This window comes from Balearica regulorum, chromosome 14 (genome assembly GCF_011004875.1).
Source record: "Balearica regulorum gibbericeps isolate bBalReg1 chromosome 14, bBalReg1.pri, whole genome shotgun sequence".
Classification (NCBI taxonomy): Eukaryota; Metazoa; Chordata; class Aves; order Gruiformes; family Gruidae; genus Balearica; species Balearica regulorum.
The window spans coordinates 11,955,042-11,974,457 of NC_046197.1; the positions used below are offsets into that span (position 1 = coordinate 11,955,042).

The window sequence follows — 19,416 nt, forward strand, 5'->3', positions numbered from 1 at the left end:
TTAGGGGTATCCCCAGTTATTCTGTTGGGGAAGGGGCAGAAGCTCCCCTGCCATGTCCGTGGGATGGGGACAGCCTTTTACCTTGTCCCCAGCCCCGGAGGGGGTGCCTGCGGGGTGGACATGGGGCTGTGGGGAAGCGGCTGGACTGAGCAGGGCTTCGGGAGCCACATGTGGCCTCTCACTTCCCCTTGGGCGCTTTTGGGTGCTGCTCAGTGTGAGCCCTGGGGCCTTCCCTAGTGTGATGAGCTGTCAGGTCTCAGCCCTGAGGGGGATGGAGGGGTGAGGGAGCTGGTACAGGGCCCCAGGGAAGCAATGATTGAGGAGAAGCTGGAGCAATGTACAAATCCCTTTATTTTATTAGTTTGTCAAAGACTAGTTCGAGCAGGATGGTCACAGCATGTCTGCGGGGCCCCAAACCACCCGCCACCTCCCGGGGAGGGCCCTGGTGAGCAGCTGGGGGCTGAGGCGGAGGAAGCAGGGGGAGGGAGGAGCACGGTGCGGCAAGGGACACGGGCTGGGGCGAGGGCATACTCCTGCATCCCCCCATTGGGGTGCAAACAGCAGCTCCTGGGATGTCCTGGGGCGCTTGCCCAGGGATCCCTTCCCAGGCCCAGGGGGGACCCGTGTGTCCAGCGTTGGGTGGGGGGCAGCCGGGCGCTCCCAGCCCAGGACTGGCCCAGCGGCTCTCGGCCCCGCACTGGCTTTATTGCATGGGGCAGAGCGGGGGCCCCAGCAGCGCGGTGGGGGGCTCACGGCTCAGTGCCATGGGCGCCCCAGGGACAGCAGGGACTCGGGTGGGAGTGTGAGCAGCGGACACGAGGACGCATGGAGCGACGGAGCGCACCCTGGCACAGAGACACTAATGCAAGAACGGGGGCCAGCGGGGCCAAGACACGGACGAGCGAGCGGTGGGGGGGGGAACAGGGACAGGGTGGGGGGACGAGGCAGGGGGGTCCCTGCCCCGCACGCGCCTTTGTACACGGTCGGCGGAGCGCGGCGCCCGCTCCTCCTGGTGCTGAAGTATTGCAGTCTAACTGATATGGCTTTAACTATGGGGCCAGAGATGCGGGGAGAGGGGTCCCCTCCAACCCCCCGATGCTGGGGCACACCGGGCAGCCCCGGGGGACCCCTGTGCCCGGGGCCTGGGGATGGGGGAGCTGTGGGCAGGGCGCCTGGCTTTGTGCTTTGGGCTTGACCCAGGGCGGGACAGGGCAGGGGGATGGCAGTGCTGGGGACGAGGGCAGGCGAGTGGAGGCCTGCCGGGGTCCCCTGGGAGGGCAGGAGGTGCAGGGCAGGGGGCACAGGGAGCCACCCCGGGGGGGGGCCGGTAGGGCCTGGGGTGCCCCCAGCCTGCCGCGAGGTTACATCAGTGCATTTGGTCCCGGTTCGCCCTGTCCAGCCAGGGCAGTTCCCCTTTGGCATGGCATGGTGGGGGGGGCCCTGCCTGGACGGGACGGGGCGGGTTTTTGGTCTGGTTGGGGGAAAGGGCAGGAGGGGGTGCGGGGACCCCCCCCCAGGCCAGGGGAACTGATGGAGGGTTAGAGGGGAGAGGGTGCCCGTGCCCCAGCACCCCATGGCAGGGTTGGCGGTGCTGTTACTTCTTGAACATATCCTGCAGTGGGCCAGGCAGGTACTTGAGGACGGTGTCCAGGATGCTCTCCTCCTCCTCCTCTTCCTCGTCCCCGCAGCCGGCCGGGATTGCCTTCTTGGGGCGCGTCAGGCTGCCCTCACACGGCTGCTCCAGTGCGGCTTTCTCCTCTGCCTCCTTCTCCTCCTTCTTCTTCAGCCCGTACTGTGAGAACACAGGCCCTCAGCAGGGCAGGCAGCGGGTGCTGCCCACGTTGTGCTCGGTGCCCATCATGCCACCTCGGGCCACCCTCCTCCCTGGCTGTGCTGGCTCCCTGTCCCAGCCCCTCCCTGGGTGCTGCGGGTAGGGGTGGGTGCAGGGGACATGTGTGCCCACCTTGTCGCGGATCTGCTGCCGGACTTTCTCCCGCTCGGCTTCCATGCGGGCGTGCTTGGCTTTCCGCTCCTCCTCCTGCTGGCGCAGGGCCTCCTGCCTCTCCTCCTCCTTCTTCTGTGCGTCGGGGTCCTTCTCCTCCTCACCCCCCAGCATCTTCCCCATGTCCTTGGTGGCCCCTGCACAGAACAAGATCATTGGCTGGTCCCCAAGGGTGCTGCAGCCTGGTGCTGGCTGTCAAAGCCCCTGCAGAGGCAGGGAGGGCACGGAGCCCCCCCCCGCCCCGGGCAAGGAGGACTCAGGATGCCCACAGGGCCACTTGCACCAGAGCCGGCTGCAGACGGGCTCCGGAGGCTGCGGGGATGGGGAGTGCCGCAGGCTGGCTGCGCTGCCCTAGTTCGGCGTCAGCCGGGGGAGATGCCGGCAGCTCCTTCGGTGCTGGCACCCAGGGGACCCGCTGGGGAATCCCACTTAGCAGCGGGAGAGCCGGGATTCCCCAGCCAGGAGCTGTCGGCACCGGGAACAGGAGCCCCGGAGGGCTCTGGCAGCAGCTCCCCGCTGCCGGCAGCTCTTCCCGTGGCTCTGTCCCCCCCTCCATCTCCCTCCCACCATTCTGTCTGGGGTGCTGGGCTGGCATTGCTCCTGGAGGGGGGGACCCTGAGGGGGGACAGCACCCACTCACCGCCCAGCGCTTGCTTCATGACAAAGTCCATGGTGCCGGTGTGCACGTGCGGCTAGGCCAGTGCCCAGCACTCATCCACTGCTGTCTGGGCTCGCCAACCAGGGCCACCTGTGTGGGCAGAAAGGGACACGGTTGGGGACGCTGTGCGCGTGGTCCCCACCATGCAGGCACGAGGGATGGGATGGTCCCTGGGGCTGCAGTTTGCACCCTCTGCATCTCCAGCCCCAAATGCCTTCCAGGACGGGCAGAGGGTGGGCAGATCTGCCTGCTGGCAGCTCTCTTCAGCCCCCTCCCCACATCCCCACTGGCCTTGGGGACCTGTGGAGGGACCAGGGCAGGGACCCCAGAGGGACTTTCCACCCCAGCACTGCCCTCGGTGGGGCAGCAGGAGCCTGGGAGCCCTGGGGTGCTGCCTGGAGTACAGTAATATAGGAAGCCACCACACCACCACCCACCGTGTGCCCCTGCTTTGGGGGGGGGGGGGACACAACAGACCCTGCCTGGGGATGCCAGTGCGATGCAGCCGGACATGGGATGCTGTGTGTGTGTACGTGTGTCTATTGCAATGCCTGTGCTCTGCAGAGGGATGGAGAAGAGCCTGTTGGCAGGTTGTGACCATGTTTGCGGGCTGTAGGGGTTGCAGGCAGCAGCCTGTGACTGCGTGTGATCGCCATGGGGTGTTGGGGATGGGTGACGGCGTGCAGGGGCACTGCGTGTGTGGGACAGAGCATGTGTGTGCACACTCTGCTTGCATGCATTTTGTGTGTGCGTGTGAGCTGTGTTTGGTCAAGAGGTGTGTTTGCAGGTGGCTGCAGGCTGTTGTGCATGGGGGTGTGTGCAGACGTGTGTGCGTGTCTAAGTCTGTGGGGCTGCAAGCTGCGTGTGCCCACACGGTGTGCGGGTTTGCAGCCTGTTTGCAAGCTTTGAGTGTGTGCGTGCATGAGTTTCAGGGTTTGCAAGCTCTGCGGATATATGTCCAACGGCTTGCATGGGTGAGTGTGTACGCACAGGTTTTCAGGCTGTGTTTGTGCGCGCTGTGTGTGTTTGCGCTGCGTGTATGTGTTTGCACACTGTAGGGGGGGTTGCAAGCTGTATTAGTGTGTGTGTGGGGGGCTGTGTGTGAAGGTCCGTGGGTTTGCAGGCTGTATGGGGGGGTGTGCACACAAATTTGCAGACTCTGCCGCGTGTGTGTACGTGTGGGGGTGTTGCAGGCTGTTTGCATGCTCTGTGTGCGTGTGCATGTGGGGGACTGCAGGCAGTGTGTGTGTGTGGGGGGGTGTGCCTGTGCCCCCCGTGTGCCCCGTGTGTGTGCGGGGGGCTGCAGGCTGTGCTCACAGCCTGGGTGTGCAGTTTGCAGTGCGTGTGTGTGTGTGTGTGCGCGCCCCCAGTGGGTGCTGCAGCCTCGCGGGTCCCCCCACCCCGGCTCCCCGGGTCCCCGCGGTGGGCTGTGGGGGGGCTCCACGAACCGGGACCCGGGGAAGTTTGTTGCTCCCAGCCCGGGGCACCCCGCGGCACCGGGGGGGCTCCTCCAGGCATTACTGCGCTGAGCCTCGGGGCCACAGGGAGGGTGCAGGGGACACCGGGGGGGGCCGCTGGGGCACAGGGGGCACCGGGACACCGGGGCCGCGTGGGGAGGGGGGTGCAGCAACACCGGGGTTCGTTGGGGACACCGGCAGGCGCTGGGACACCGGGGCCGCACGGGCTGCAGCGACGCAGAGACACGGCGGGGCGCCGGGAGGGCGGGGGACACCGGAGGGCGCCGGGGACACGGGACGTAGGGGAGACCCGGCATGCGGGGGGACACCGGGACCGCATGGGGGTGCGGAACACGGGGGACGCACCTCGGAGGGGGGGGGCGCAGGCACACGGAGGACGCGGGGGGGGGACCCGGGACGAGGGACAGGCACGGGGGGTGCAGGGGACACCGGGGACGCGGGGGGGAGGGGGGGGGCGCGGGGACGCGGGAAGGGCGGGAGCCGCGGGGGGTGGTGGGGTGGGGTGTCGTGCAGGGGACGCGGTGCCGCGGGGACCCGCCGCTCGCCCCCCCCCCCCCCCCCCCCCGGTGGATGCGGTGCGGGGCCCCGCCCGGGGCCGCTCGGTGCCGCAGCGGCGGCGCTGTCCCTTCAGCACCGGCGCGGCGCGGCACTCACCGGCTCCGCCGCCGCTCTCCGCTGCCGCCGCTCCGCCCTCCCGCCCCGCCCCGCCGCGGCCCGGCCCTCGCCCGCCCCCGGCGGCACGCGTGGGCCCGCCCGGGGCGACACCCCTCGCCCCGCCACCGCGCAGCCCGGCCCCTCACGGAGGGGGGGGGGATGCGGGGACCCGGGGACCACCCCCCCCCGAAAACGCCGCACGACTCTCGGGGAAACGTTCCGGTGCCCGGGGGGGGGAGCCCTGGGGACCCCGCACCGCTCCCCAGGATGCGGACGGGGCCCCCCCGGGCCCTTCCAGCGCTCCCGCAGCGGAGGGATGGGGGGGGGGGGGGGGAGCGCGTCCTGCGCGGGGTTAATGATTCACCTCCGCGGCAATTAATGGGCGAAACGAGGCATTAATCAGCCGGAGCCACTGGGGAGCTGCCCCCCGCCACCCCCCAATTCCTGCGCCTCGCTGTTCCCTCACCCAGCACCCCAAGCCGCAGCACCCCGTCCCCCTCCGCAGCGGTGCAGGGCAGCGGCGGGACTTTTAATTAAAGTCCCTGACAAATCACCTCGGCCCCAGCGCCAGCAGCCGCTGCTCAGAGGCCCCAGCTTTGGAATTTTGGTGCTGCCGCCCCGGGGGTCCCACGGCGAGCAGGGGGTGTTCAGGCAGGAGATGGTGGGAGGGGCTGCACAGCCATGATGCTCACAGAGCTCAGGACTCCCTTCCCCGGGGGGTGCCCGGGAAGGAAAAGGGGGGGTACCACCCTGCCAGCCCCCCTGTGCCTGCCCAAAGGGAGAGGGCGTCCTGCAGCCCATCCTGCCGCGCACCCCTTGCTGCGGGACAGGGGTCCCCCGGGTCCCCCATCCTCATCCCAGTGCAGAGATGTGCTGGGGACGAGTGTGTGCCCTGCCACCCTGCAGACGGGTAGTCGGCGCCTCCTAATTAATCCAGCCCTGGGTTATTAGAAACAAGACGAGCCCTTTGCAATCAGATTAGTGGTGCTCTGAGCTGGGCTTTGAGATAGCTAGTGTTTAATGGTGAGGCTCTGGAGGAGCAGCCCTGCAGGGATGCTTGTGGATACGGCCCAGGAAAGTGCTGGAGAGGGTCTAGGTGCAGGGTCGTTTTGGGGGGGGGAACACCACCTCCATTTGTGGGAGGCTGCCAGGAGCTGGGATGGGCTGCAGTTGCCCCCACAAGCCTGGTGGTGTGGGCTGCGGAGATGCTGCTGGTGCTGCTGGGCACTGCTGGGGCTGCTGTGGGGAGGACGGGGGTGATGAGGGATGTGGGGCAGCAGGCGGGGGGGCCGGAACTGTGGCACGCCTGTACCAGCCCAGCACCTCCAGAGGGACACAGCACCAGCAGACCTGTGTGTGTGCACCCTCTGCCTGCTCCTGCCCTGACGCATGGCTGCTGCCATGGATGGGTCTAGGCATGGGGACAATAGATCAAGGACATTGCCCTCTTGTTAACCCCTCTCTTACCACTCTCCAAAATCCTCTCCCGCGGCACCCCATCTCTGCCAGCCCCAAGCCTGCATTCTCCTTCCACCATGGCATCGACCAACAACTCATTTTTCCACTTTCAATGGAAAAAATGCTCCTGCCTCGCACCCAGCCCCACTCTGCCCACCAGGACCTGGTGGGACGAGTGTGTGGGCAGTGGGACAGGCCAGTGCTTGGCCCGTCTGTCCGTCCGTCCGTCCTGCAGCAGCCCTGCTCTGGGCGCTGACGTCAGCGCTCCCGGCAGCCGGGCGGTGGGCGGGCAGCACCGCTCCTATTGTATTAAAAATAATACAGCGGAGCACAAATTCATTACAGATAAGTGTGACAGCCAGGAGGAATTAACGAGCCCGTCTCTCAGCGCCTGACAAACGCCTCCTTTTGTTCCTGGGATGGGTCCTTGAATCTTTCAATCTTTGGAGATGCCTCGGCTCATTAAGTGCATCCTCCCCCAGTAGCTCCCAGCGTACCCGGGGACTGCTCCCAGTATGAGCTATGGCCAAGCTGGCAGGACCGTCCCTTGTGCCAGCACCCAGCGCTAAGCTGGGCTTGCCCTCCTTGGGGCTCAGTGGCCTGGAGAACTGTCCCAAAGCGTGGGATCCCACTTGGGGTGTGGGCTGGCCAGGGGGAGGTGGGCAAAGCAGCCCCAGTCCCTGCTGCCACGGGAAGCATGAGGCTCATGTGAGCTGTGGCCAACTGCCCCGGCGTTCCAGCTGCTGGTGCCGGCAGCGCAACCACAGCCGGCAGGCTGGCAGGCACCCAGCTCTGCCCCGTCAGCTGGGCTCCCGCAGGAAGGGCAGCCAGGGGCTCATCACCAGCCCTGGGCATTGTCTCCGTCCTTGTGCCCCGCACGCCCCTGCGGACATCCCTGCTCTTGGGACAGGGATGGGCCCATGGGAACCCTGCAGTCCCAGAGCCAAGCTGTCTCTGGCAGGCGTTTGGAGGATGCTCCTGGTGCTAGGAGATTGCTTGTGCCCAACGCGGACACTCCTTAGGCACAGCTGTCCCCTGGCATTGTCCTGGGCAGCGTCACCTGCTGGGTGGCTGCCTGGAGCTGCTGTGGGAGGCAGGAAGGGAAGGGACGGGGAGGGATGGGAGGGACGGGGGGGACAGTGCCGTGGCCAGATGGAGGAGGAAGCTCTCAGTGCTGCCAAGTCCTGCAAGTCGCCTCCGTGCCGGCTCGCGGGGGCAGCGCAGCAGGGATGGAGCTGGCACGGGTGCCAGGGCCCCAGCAGAGTTTCGCTCCGCTCCCCACGGGCGCCCAGAGAAAGGGCACAGGGCTGGCTTCCGCTGCCGCATTGCCCGCCGCATCCACCACCAGCAATGCCCTGAGCGGCACCTGCCCATCCCACTGCCGGCATCGTCCCCAGGCCCTGCAGCCACACGGGGACCCTGCAAGGTCACAGCCCCAACGGGCCCTTGCAAAGCTCGCAGACAGAGGGAAGCGGGTGCCTGAATACCTGCATGCATCCCTGCAGCACCACCAGCCCGGCCTGCTGCCACCCATTAGCTCAGGGCAGTTATTTCACTTATCTCCCCCCTGCCAACTCCGCAGAAAATAATTATTGGTCCTTCTCATCGTACCAAGGGATTAAAAGTGGTTAACTCCATTTCCAAAGGCTTTGTTATGTTGGTTTTCCCTCAGCTGCTGCACAAGGCGATTTCCACAGTGCCACTTAGGCAGCTTTTATCAGGTTGTCTTCTGGAGGTAATTGGGTTTTTCAGGAGCCTGTTTAAAATTCGTAACCCAGCCTCTTAAACAAAACAAAAACAGCAGCGAAGAGAAGGGGAGGAGGCAGCACGAAACATGCAGCAGCTGCAGCCTCTGAAGAGCAGCCCCGGCCCCTCGGAGCTGGCACCCGGTGGGGACAGAGACAGGGACGGGCACCAGTGTACTGTAGCATCAGGCTGGAGCCAGACCCTCCAGCACAGTGGCTGAGCACAGACTGCAGGGACAGCCTCTGCCACCTGTGCTGTCCCTCCCGCCGGTGACAGCACGTGAGGCGAGGGGGACCCAGGGTCACCCTGTTACACTGTGCTCGGGGGGGGGCATGCAATGCTCAGAGCTGCCGACGTCCAGCACCTGGGTACGCTGGGGACACCACTCTGTCCCTGCAGCAAGTCACAGCCCCCTCCAGCAGACGTGGGCGCCTCCCCAGCACCCACTCCCCGTAATCCCCCTGTGCATGCCAGGCACAGGGTGTGTACGTGGGTCCCGCTGCAGGGCTGGCATGGGAGCATGCCACGAGCCCTGGGGCTGGTGGGGAGGGAGGTGGGCTCATGCTGTGGCTTGATGCCAGCTGCCCTGCGATGCTCTGCCCAACTGTGGGAGCAGCACCGCGGTGGGGGTCTGGGGGTGGCAGGGACCCCTGAGCTCACCAGAGAGGGACAGAGAAAACGGGCCAAATCTGCTCCTGGAGCCACCCTCATGGAGTGCTTCTACTGGCCTCATGCCCTGAGGGGCTCCCTGGCTCCAGGCTTTGCTGGTTGGATGGGGGAGGCTCCTGCCTGCTGCTCTCCTCGTGCCCTGCTCTGCACAGGCACAGCAAAGCATCCCTGCAGCCAGAGGGGCCCTGGGCTGATGCTGCAGCTTTTCCTGCTCTCCTGCATCACTGTCACAGGCCCGTCTGCATTATTACCACAGCCCCATCGGCATCAGTATTGCAGACCCATCTGCATCACTACCACAGCCCCGTCAGCATCGCTCTCCTAGACCCGTCTGCCTCCTCCTGCCAGGCTCCTGCCCGTGGGGTAGGGGGGTGTGCTGGCCATCCCCAGCCCGTCTCTGCCCAGCTCCATGCCGCGGGGCGCAGCATGGGCGGGGAGCTGCTGTGGCAGATGGTCGACGGGGCTGGATAACAGCACCGCACGCAATGAGGGATGCGTGCATCCCCTGGGGGGGCCGTTTGCAGGAGCTGGTTGCGAACTACTGCCTGCTCGTCCCGGGCATGGCAGCCGGCGTGCAAGCTGGGGTGGCTGCCGCTAAAGGAAGGATGGGGCGAGGAGGGGATCAAGCCCACAGCTTCCAGCTCTTCCCAGCTTAGTGGTGTCCCAGGAGGATGCCAGAGAGGGAGGGGTGCTCCCAGTGCTGCTCAGCCCTCCAGAGCTCCCCAAAAAGACCATCTATGCCTACATCTGTGCAAGACACAGTCATGGAAGGGCTGAATCTCCCCGTGCCCAAGGGGACAGGGACCAGGCTCCAGCTAAGAAGCATCCAGCGCAGCCGGGATGTCAGCCTCTGCGTGACCGAGTGCCTTGGCTTTGCCACCGCTGCTCTGTGTCCTGCGACGGGGAGCTCTGCTCACCCAGCCCCAGTCTCAGGGCCGCCCAGAGCCCCAAGGTGTCCATGTCCCGTGAGTGTCGGGGGATGCCAGGATGGAACCCGCCGGTCAAGCACTGCAGCGGTGACTCCTTGTCCCCATGGCTTCTGGCTCTCAGCGTGTATCCGGTGCCTCTGTGCCATGCATTATTAAACAGAGGCACTGCAGCCCCTCGCTGTTTATCCTGGCATGGCTGTGCTGGGAGCGGGCTGTGGGAGCTGTGGTGGCTCACTGCAGTCTCAGCTGGAAGATTTAGGCTTGCTGCAGGTCTGGCCAATTCCCCAAACAGGTTTATGCCCCTGGAGTTACTCACCCGGCCGCTTCCCACCTCCCCACCCCACGCAGGATGGATCCCACCTCCCTGTAAAAAAGCCACAGTGCATTCAGCCTCGGTGCTATCACCTACATCGCTTTCTCCTGCCCACACAGCAGGTACTTATAGCATTTACATCCCAATCGCCGTATATAAAAGCACACTTGCGCTGAGTCCACCCCATCAATATTTATGGCAGGCACGCACACCCGCACAGCTCTGCAGGGGCCGGTGCAGAGTGGAGCTGGGCGCAGCACACCAGGCACCGGTCGGGGAGCAGATAAAAGCCCCACTGAGCCCCCGCGCTGCCCCCCCATCCCTCCCCATCACCCCTGCCATTGCCTTTGGGAAGGAGCCAGCCCTTGCACATACTGATTTCCATTCCCAGGTCCCTGGCAGGGACATGCAGAGCCAGTGCAGGCGCCGATGACGGAGGTGGTCAGGACTGTGTGAGGAGTGGATGTCTGAGGGTCCCCTCCTGGCTCCGTCTCAGGATGGGATTTGGGCACCCGCTCCCTGCAGAAAGCCTTGGAGAGGTTATACCCACCCTCATTTCACTGATGGGGGAAAGGCATGAAGGACAAGGGCACAATTAGCTCAAGACTGGGCATCCAGATCACAGCAGAGCAGCAGCAGCCCCCACCCGTCCCCCCTCCAGCTGAAGTGCCCTCGAAAATGAGACCCTGGGCGCTGCTTCCCTGGGGTTCAGCCTCATGCTGATACAGGTGCTGGTTTTGCAAAGATTCTGCAAGCTCTTTGGTGCTTCCCAGATGAGGGCAGAGAGCCTGGGGTGCTTTAACCCCCCCCTGCACCTCCGAAGCTGGGGAGCAGGAGGAAGAGGGGAGCGGGGATGCAGTCACAGTTGGTCCTGCTCTTCCCAAACTCTCAGCCTGGCTCTGGGAGAGCATCTGCCTTCCTGGGGGAGAAGGACCCATTGCACCCCATGAGAGGGGAGGTTTGGGAGCTGAGATGCCCTGGGCAACAGAGCCGGCCAAGGGCCACAACGCTGGGGACGCCCTGTCCTCCGACAGCAGCAGATGGCTGCACGGTGGGGGGCTCTGTGGCGGTGTGGGGGGGACATCTGGGTGTCTGGGCTCCAGCCAAGCTGCAGCTTGGTGGGAGCGGGATGATCCTGCGCTGCCCTGGCTTGGGGTGCTGGGAGGAGTGAGAACCCTGCGCCGGGGAGGGAGCAGCTGGGATGGGTGGGGGGCTCACTGCCCACCCCAGCTGACACCTCCCCCAGCCTGCCTGCGCTTGGGGTTTCCGCTGCGGCGTGACGCCGGACGGGCACAGTGCCGCTCCAAGAGCTGCTGGGGCTCTGGCCAGAAAATTCGTTCTTGGCTGCTTGCAGTGGGGTTTGGCGCGTACCTTTCCCATCTGGGGGCTTTCAAAGGCAAAAAAAAAAAAAAGAAAAAAAAAGAAAAAAAAGACAAAAACTTGGCGCCGCACCAGCTCCACAGTCACTGTCACCTGCCACGGTCCCCAGGCAGGACTGTGCCCAGCATCCGCCCTGGAGCCCCAGCTGCTCCTTGCTCCCATGGCCGCAGCCTGGTCCTGAGCTGGTCCGGATGCCTCTGGCCCTGCACTGGGGTCTCGCCAGGATGCCCGTGATGAACCCCCTACCCTGGGGGGGCCCGACTGGCTCTGCTGAGGCAGCCCCAGGAGTTACCCCCGCATCTCCCCTCCATCCCACGGCTGCACCATGTCTGTGGTCAGGCAGCGCTGCCTACCTTGGTGCGTGCAGCGCCGGGCGTCCGCAGGCTTCGGCACCTAATGCAGGAGGATGAGGAGCTCGCAGGGGCGGCTGGGCATCGCAGGGAGAGTGGGGCCTGCGGGAGACACCGGCAGTGAGAGGATCAGCCCCAGGACTGGACAGTGGACAAAGCAGAATCACTTGAAGGGTGATGGACAGAGCTGCTCTCTCCCTCCATGTGGGGGGCCCAGGGTGGGTCTGTGCACCCCCCTGCATCCTGACCTCCAAGGATAGAAGTGACCTGCTGCCAAGATGAACGGTCTCCCCACAGGTGGGAGCCCAGCGGGGTGCACAGAGGGTGACAGGCTGCAGGAGGTGGCAGTCTGTCAGGGTCTTTGCTCCTCTCCCACCATCTCCGCTGCTGGCAGAGGGCTCCTGGCCATCTCTGCAGACACCCGTCAGTTTGGATGCCTTCATTAAATATTTAGAGGGCTCTCAACTCTTTGAGGGTTTTACAATTTCACATTAACTGTGCCTTCCTCAGCTTGCACATGATGAATTTCTTCTTTGGAGAACATAATGGCAAGTTAAAACAAGCCACCAAACAAAAGCCCTTGCTCCGACTTTGCAATTTGAGAAAGTCTGGACCCGCTCTGGGCTCCCCAGTTCTGCAGGAAGCTTCTGCTCGGGGATCTTGTTCCTTCCCTGAACGTCCTTGAAGTCCCCCTGTGATGCCTGGGGAGACCTGGGGGGTGCTCCTGGAGGACGCTGGCCTGGGTGGGGTTGCGGTACCAGCGTGCTGGGTGCCGCACCGGCAGTTTCTCGGGGTGGCCCGTCCTTGCGGTGCGGCTGGTGCCACGATGACGGGTGCCGCAAGTGTGATTTGCGCTCTGCGACTCAGGGAGCAGGTTCCTGGGGAAGTTACAAATTCATCCTGACTTTGAGCAAAGGCTTTTCCTCCACCCTGGGGAAGTAGGGAGGCTTTGGCAAATTGGAGATAAATATATAACCCAGGGGAGCCAGGGGAAACACAGGCAAACAGCGACGCTGGAGGAGCAGGGGCTGGGATGGATGGAGCCTGCATTTTTAAAAGCATTACAGAGCAGGAATGCTCTGCATGGGTTTGGGGAGGGTGCGGACTCACCTAGGGGACCTCGAGCTCTGAGGGGCTGTGGGGAAGGGGCAGAGGGTCCCCAGTGGGACTCCTGAGAAGACCCCAGAACTGCAACTGCTTCCCTGAGAAACGCAGCGCTAAAAGCTCAGCCTGGAAAGGGCTCAGCAGCAGCGTGAAGGTGACCTTTGCTGGGGACAACCGCTGCCTCCTTCGGGATGTGGGAAGGCTGGGGAGCGGGGTAAGACTGGCTGCAGAGTGCTGCGAGGACACGCGCCTGGGGGTGGCTGGTTTCCAGACAGCTCAGCACCAAGGAGATGAGCTGGGCTGGGACAGAATCAGTCCCCTGCTTTGTCGACCATGGCCTGAGGTGCAAATTAGCCGTTCTGTGCTGAAACTCCAGAGGGTGAGAAGAGTGAGGACCCCCTGCCTGGGGACCTGAGAGGATGCAGAGGGCCCAAGGGGGTGCTGCTCTGATCCCTGCAGGGTTTTGTTGGGTTTTTTTGTTTTTTTTTTTTTTTTTTTTCCTGAGACAGACTGAAGTGCTTTTTTTCCTGCCTTTGCAATGGGTAGAGCCTGCGTCTCACCTGGACAGCTGCACTAGCTCAGTCTGTCTGTCCAGGCAACCAGACATCAACTGCAGCCAAAAGCAGAGGATAGGGAAGAGCAGAGTGATAGTGCCAGGACACCCCCAGCTCCGGGGACTGTGGTGCCCTCGGGCACTGGCAGGGCTGCTTTTATCCACCCGAGGTCTGGACACAAGACAGTATCCAGGGAAAACTTAATGCTCAAGATGAGACCATTAGTGAGTCCACAGCTCTTTTGCTTTGGCACATCCGGCTCTCTGCCGGAGCACCCTGCTTTTATAGCTGAGCTTGTCCAAATGTCTGCAGAGGAGGGTGGGCTGGGGAAGGGAAGCAGTGAGGCGCTGCGGGAAACTCTGGGCCAAATCTCAAAGCACTTCTCCTGCCTAAGGGAAATGCTCTTGTGACCTGCCCGGGGCTGGCATCAGCTTCGGACCTGAGCCAACCTGCCGTGCCCTCAAAAAGCACACCCTCAGACTCAAAAATCTCAATGTCTCTTGCAGACTTCATCTTGCCACGGGCCGGGGCAGGTCTGGGTCACACCATCACGGGGCTCTGGGATTTGGCTGAGATGAGCAATGTTTCTGAGCCTCTGGTGAGTGTTATAGCAGGAGTCGGTGGCACCACCTAGAGAGGGATGGACCTGCTGGCCTGGCTGCTTACAGGAGGAGCAGGCACCTGTGGTGCAGAATGTCACAGAAAAGGTGGCAGTAGCTCCTGGCGATGCACTGGGCAACCTGGCAATACGCTGGAGCCTGGAGGCATGGCCCGGGGACCCCACAGCTGGACAAGGCACACGGTCTGGGTCTCTGCAGCCAGGAAGGCTCCGCAGAGCCGAGACAGGCGGAGGGGAAAGCTCCTGGGACGAACGAGCAGAGAGCGCTCACGCGAGAGCAGCCCGCAGGAGCGCAGCTTGTTTACCCTGGCTGAGCAGGCCTGATTGCTCTCTATAAATACACCCGGCGAGTAAACACCAGGGAGGGAGAAGGATCGTTTAAACTCGAGGATGATGCTGGCATAAGAACAAATGGGGAGGACTGGCCAGGAACATGCAGAGGCTGCGGACGAAAGCAGAGATCCTCTGGCCTGCTCTGGGCACGGGGGTCCAGCCCCAGCTGTTTGGGCAGCGTGTGATGTCCAAGTGCTTGGGCTCGGTGCCGGTGGGAAAGGCGTCAGCCCAGGCTGACCTCTCCAGCTCTGGGCCACGGGGGCACATGGGTGCCCAGCGCTGGGAAAGGAGCTGTGCCATGCTGCCAGCCGTCACCGTCTCTTCCCGAGAGGGTTCCTCTGCAATATTGGACATCCGCTGGGATCTCTCAGCTCTGGTGCTCAACTCAACACAGCTCCCCTCGGCTCCCGACAAGCAGCACCGGGCCTGTTGGGCTGTGCCTGGCAGCAGCCTCTGTAGAAACCCGGGGAAGAGCCAAGGTGCGAACCGCAATCATCCTCCAGCGCTGCGAGGTGTTAATAGCTCTGTCTGGTTGAGGTCATTTCAATACTAATGTTATCACGCGAGGCAATCGAAGAAACAAACACTCAGCCCACAGCCAAGGGAGACTTTGAGACATTTTTCTGTGCTGGTTTGTCTCAGCTGAGCTGTCTCCAGTTTCCCCAGGATGGGGAGAGCTGGACACCCAGAGCAGTGCTGCCAGCCAGGGGCTGAGCTCCCTGTTTCTCCCAGCCACATCAGAGCCCATCCTGGCAGCTTGGGATCCTGTGGCCTCGGAGGGATGAGGGCAGGTTTGGCAGGGAGGACACCTCTCTGCTCCGCAAGCCCGGCCGATCCTTCCTCATCCTCTATTTGCCAAACCCAGCACCTCGGCTTGACTTGAATCTCTCTGGCTCCTTCACCAAACTCAGCCAGTGGCTGCCACTGCCCACCAAGCCTGGCTGGTCGCACAGAGAAGCCCTGAGCCGTCAGCCCTGTCCTGAGCAAAGGTTCCAGCCCTGCTTCACTGCTCTGACTCACCGCACTGCCTGCCTCGGGCAGCGGGCGCCCGGTCACGCTCGTGCCATGTGGGTGACAGTGCCACCGCGTGCTGCCAGGCCTGGATCACGGCAGCCACCTGCCTCATGTGCTGCAGCCACAGCGCTGGGGACACAGTGGGGAGAGGAGCTTGAGTGTGGGGCATCAGAAGGACCCCAGGGGGATCGTGTAGTGGGGAGAGGGGCTGGAGCCTGGGGACCGGGGGACCATGGAGGGGACCATGCAGCTGGGATGCCCCACGAGTGGTTGGACTTAGCCGCGGGGAGCAGGATGGAGGAGGGAGATATGATGGAGAGGCGTGGGAAGAACCTGATGGGGTACCAGGAGCTCCCCACAGCAGAAGGCTTCATGGAGCCTCCCCGGGTGCAGGCAGGGAGTAGTGAGGGGAGAAGGTTGCCTCCTCTTCCTGCCCACGGCCCCGCTCTCCAGAGCATCCCCGCAGGGATGGCCAGGCACGGAGGGGCTGGAGGGAGGGAAGGCAAACGGCTGTCCGAGGGGTGACAGCCCTTCTCCTGCCATCCCCTTCAGATCGGCGCCCCCCCCCCCCCCGCCCCAGCCCTGCGGGGACGCAGTCCGGGGGCGCACCGCTCAGCCCTGCATCTTGCACCTGCATCCCGCACCTGCATCCTGCATCGCATCCTTCCCCGCATCCCGCACCGCATGCCGCATCCCGCATCCCCGCGGCCGCCGCCCCGTTACATAAGCCGGCAGCCCCGGGAGGCTCGGCGGGCCGGTCCCCGTGCCCGTGCCCGTGCCCGGCCCCCCCGCGAGCTCTGCGGCACGGCGGGCCCGCCCCCGGCCCCGGCCCCGGCCCCGGCCCCGGCCCGGCCCCGCACCCACCTGGCTGAGCTCGGCGCGGCTGGGCTCGGCGCGGCTCCGGTCCGCCCCGTCCGCCCCCGGCGCAGGGAAGGAGCCGCCGCCGGAAGGGAGGCGGGAGCCGTAGCGGTACGGGGATGGGGGGGGGCCCGGTGCTGGCTCCCCCTCCGCCGCACGGCCTCCCGGGCGGGGCCGGCTCCGTGCCCGCCCCCGTCCCGCCCCGCGCCCCCGGCGGCAGCTCCCGGCCCCGACAATTCCCCTCCGGTACCCGGCGACTGCCGCCGCTGCTGCCCGGCAGGTCCCCTCGGTTCCCGGTAATTGCCCCCCCCCGGTACCTAGCTGCCCCCCTCGGTACCCCGCAGTTGCACCCCTGCTATCCAGCCATCCCCCCAGTACCCGGGTATGCTCCCCAGTACCCAGGCATCCCTCCCAGTACCTGGCCGTGCCCCTGGTCCCCAGCAGTTGCACCTCCAGTGCCCATAACAGGCACCCCCCAGTACCTGGCCATGCCTCTCAGTACCCCCCCATTTCTTGGCCACCCCTGTTTCCCCAGTACCCAGCATTTCCCCAGAACCTGGCCATCCCTCCTGACCCCCTACCTGGCAGTGCCCCCCATCCAGCAATTCCCTCCAATATTCATCCTCCCCCCCAGGGCCCAGCACTTCTCTCCCCCAGAGTCAGTGATTCCCTTCCCATGGCACTGTCAGCCCCATCCCCCCCCCCCCCCCCCCCGAGGAGGGCTCTCTGGACAGGGCGTCTCCAGGTGTCTCAGGGTGCCAGCGGTGCTCCCCAAATCAGAGACCCCTGTTGCACCTGACAAAGCCCTTACCCAGGGTCTCTTGCGGGTTGTTCTGAGGATGGAGGTGAGGAGACCTGGGCATGGCCAAGAGGACTCCTGAGATCCTCACTGGCCTGGAGGGCTGGGACTCGTCCTCCCCCTGCCCAGCCTCTCCCCACAGGCTGCTGCCCTTGCTTCCCCCGCAGGCAGACAAAGCTCCCCTTTCCCTGGGTTTTGCTTTGGGTTTGTGGGGGCACAGAATGGCTTCTGCTGAGCCCCAGAGTTGCTCCAGGATCGGTGCCTTCTGGGGTTAGCTCCTTGCTTTGCAAGTTGTCTTTGCAATAGGTTCAGCCATTGGGATTCAATCTCCTGAAAAAATGGGGTCCTGCCTCACCGTCCTGAAAGGGGGGTGCAGGACAGCCATGCCTTAGTGCCTGAGGAGGGCTCAGCAGCGAGGCCCCAGGGGAGTTTGCTGCTCACACTTCCCACCCCGGGGAAATGGCGGGTGGGATGTGGTCAGCTGGGAGCCACCTCTGGGGTCAGCCCACCCTGCTCCCTGCCATTCCGCTCGTCACATCACACAACAGCTCCTCGTGCTGCTCCTTCTTTTGCAGGGCTGCTGCGGGATGGAGAGGCTAATGAATAAATCAATCCCACTCGGTGCTGAGGCAGCAAAACTTGGATGTGAGCAGAGGAGCTACGTCAGGGCCGGCGGCCTGATGGCCGGGGTGGCACCGCTTGTGAATTCCCCCCATGCAACCGCTGCAGACAGAGCCGCCTGCAGCCAAGTGGGCAGCTCTGATTGCCTTCTCGCCATGTTTTATTTATCAAAGCGCTCAATATGCAGGCTCGCTCGCGCTGTCCCATATTCTTCCTGGATTCTCCTGCCTGGAAATGGGAGCAGCAGTTTGGAGAGGGGCCGTGGGGTGCTGCTGGCTCCTTCTGGACTCGGGGGGCACCGACCCCTTCTCCTCCCTGCGGTGGGCTCCCGCGAGCCATTGGCATTGCCTTGCCATGCGGCTGTCACTCAGCCACTGCTGTGCTGAGAAGACGGGGTCTCTCGCTGCGAGTGGAAGGACAGCGCTGTGTGACTGACCTTTCCCGAGCTTGGGGGACACTTTTAAGGAGCAGCCAGGCTCTCACTGCTCCTCCTGTGCTTTGCCAGAAGCAGCGGTGTCCCGGGGTTATGCCAGACACGGGAGGAGGCTGCTGGGATGCCTCCATGCCCAGGCAGAGACTGGTTCTGACCCAGCCTTGGCCAAAACGCGTCCAAGCCTGCAGTCACTGGCCTTGTCCTGGCCCCCGCTCGCTTTCCTCCACCGCCTCCAGCTGCCTGCGCCAGAGGAGAGGGAGCTGCAGGGTGCATTTCTGCTGCCTCGCTGCTAATAAATAAGCCCCAGTAATGAGTTGGGCTCTGGCGGACGGGCAGGTAGTGGCAATAATCCCCCAATTAAGTGGACGAGGCAGACAGTTAAGTGCAGAAAAACCACAAATAAATAATAAGGAGAATAATATAGGAGCAGGGAGGAGCTGGTGGCTGGGTCCCTCAGCCTTTCCCTGGGCGGCAGGCAGGGCCAGGAGCACTCTGGGAAGTGTAGTTCTGCCTTCCCTACTGACATTCTCTTCTGGAGGGATGGAAATCTCTGATTTTCATCCTGTTTCTCCTGTCGCACCAAGACTGGGTGTCCTGCGGAGCGCCAGGGCAGCCAGCCCTGGGGACGGGAGCCTGTGTGCGTGGGGCATGCCTGGCTGAGAAGGGACCCCACGAGGTAGGGGCTGAGTGCGTGAGGGTGGTGTGACACCGAGGAAGCCTTGCCTGCCACCACATCCCTCAGCAGAGGGTCCCTGGGGCTGTCTCTGGGTCACTAGTGTGGGAGCCAAGGGGATGGAGAGGCTCCGGCCATGGAATGGCTGCTTTGCCTGCTCACCCCTGCCATGGACGAGTTGAGCACCCCTGCTCTCCTGCTGCCTATGGATGGAAATAATGGCTTGGAGACCCCAGCAGAGGATGTACCTTGCAGGAGCTGTGCTGGGTGATGGTGCAGCACAGGCTTCCTCCCAGACCCCCAGATGGAGACACAAACCACAGCGAGAGTAAGAGCAAACGCCTCCCCGGCACTATTGATTGCAGCCGTGGGCTATGCGTGTCTTGCTGCTGAACTCACAGGGGCGATCAATAGTCGTTTTTCTCTCCAGCCTTCGCCCTGCTAATGAGAGTCACCGGCCCTGTCATTTTCCCAGAGTGGCCGGGAGGAGCTGGCCATGGGTGTGCTGGAGTGGGTCCCGCTTCTCCTTTGCATTTGCAGGTTTATAACCTCCCAGACCTGTGGTGGGTGCTGCAGCCTGGAGCTTTGCAACCGGGCACCGAGGACCGGCAGCTCTGCTGAGGCCACAGGGACAGCTGACACCGGTCCCTAGCTGGGGTAACTGCGATTCCTCGTAAGCAAACACTTTGGAGCAAAGGTCCCCGGGCTTGTGGTGTGCAGGAAATTTGCTGCCTGCAGTGACAGGTTTCACACGTCATGGCAGCTGGCAGT

At 64.0% G+C, this 19,416-nt stretch overlaps 1 protein-coding gene across 2 annotated transcripts; it reads right to left on the reverse strand.

The window, feature by feature from the left end:
* Positions 1-333: 333 nt before the first annotated feature.
* CPLX2 (complexin 2) lies at positions 334-16,252 on the reverse strand. 2 transcript variants are annotated; one of them, XM_075766821.1, is made up of 5 exons: positions 16,141-16,252; positions 11,641-11,739; positions 2,643-2,750; positions 1,964-2,139; positions 334-1,792 (listed from the first exon to the last, which is right to left on the reverse strand). In XM_075766821.1, the coding sequence occupies exons 3-5, from the start codon at positions 2,671-2,673 to the stop codon at positions 1,595-1,597; spliced, it is 405 nt and encodes a 134-aa protein (XP_075622936.1). In that variant the 5' UTR covers positions 2,674-2,750; positions 11,641-11,739; positions 16,141-16,252; the 3' UTR covers positions 334-1,594. The 2 variants fall into 2 exon arrangements, with proteins under 2 accessions (XP_075622936.1, XP_075622937.1); XM_075766822.1 differs by lacking the exons at positions 11,641-11,739; positions 16,141-16,252 and adding an exon at positions 4,793-4,840.
* Between the last annotated feature and the right edge of the window lie 3,164 nt (positions 16,253-19,416).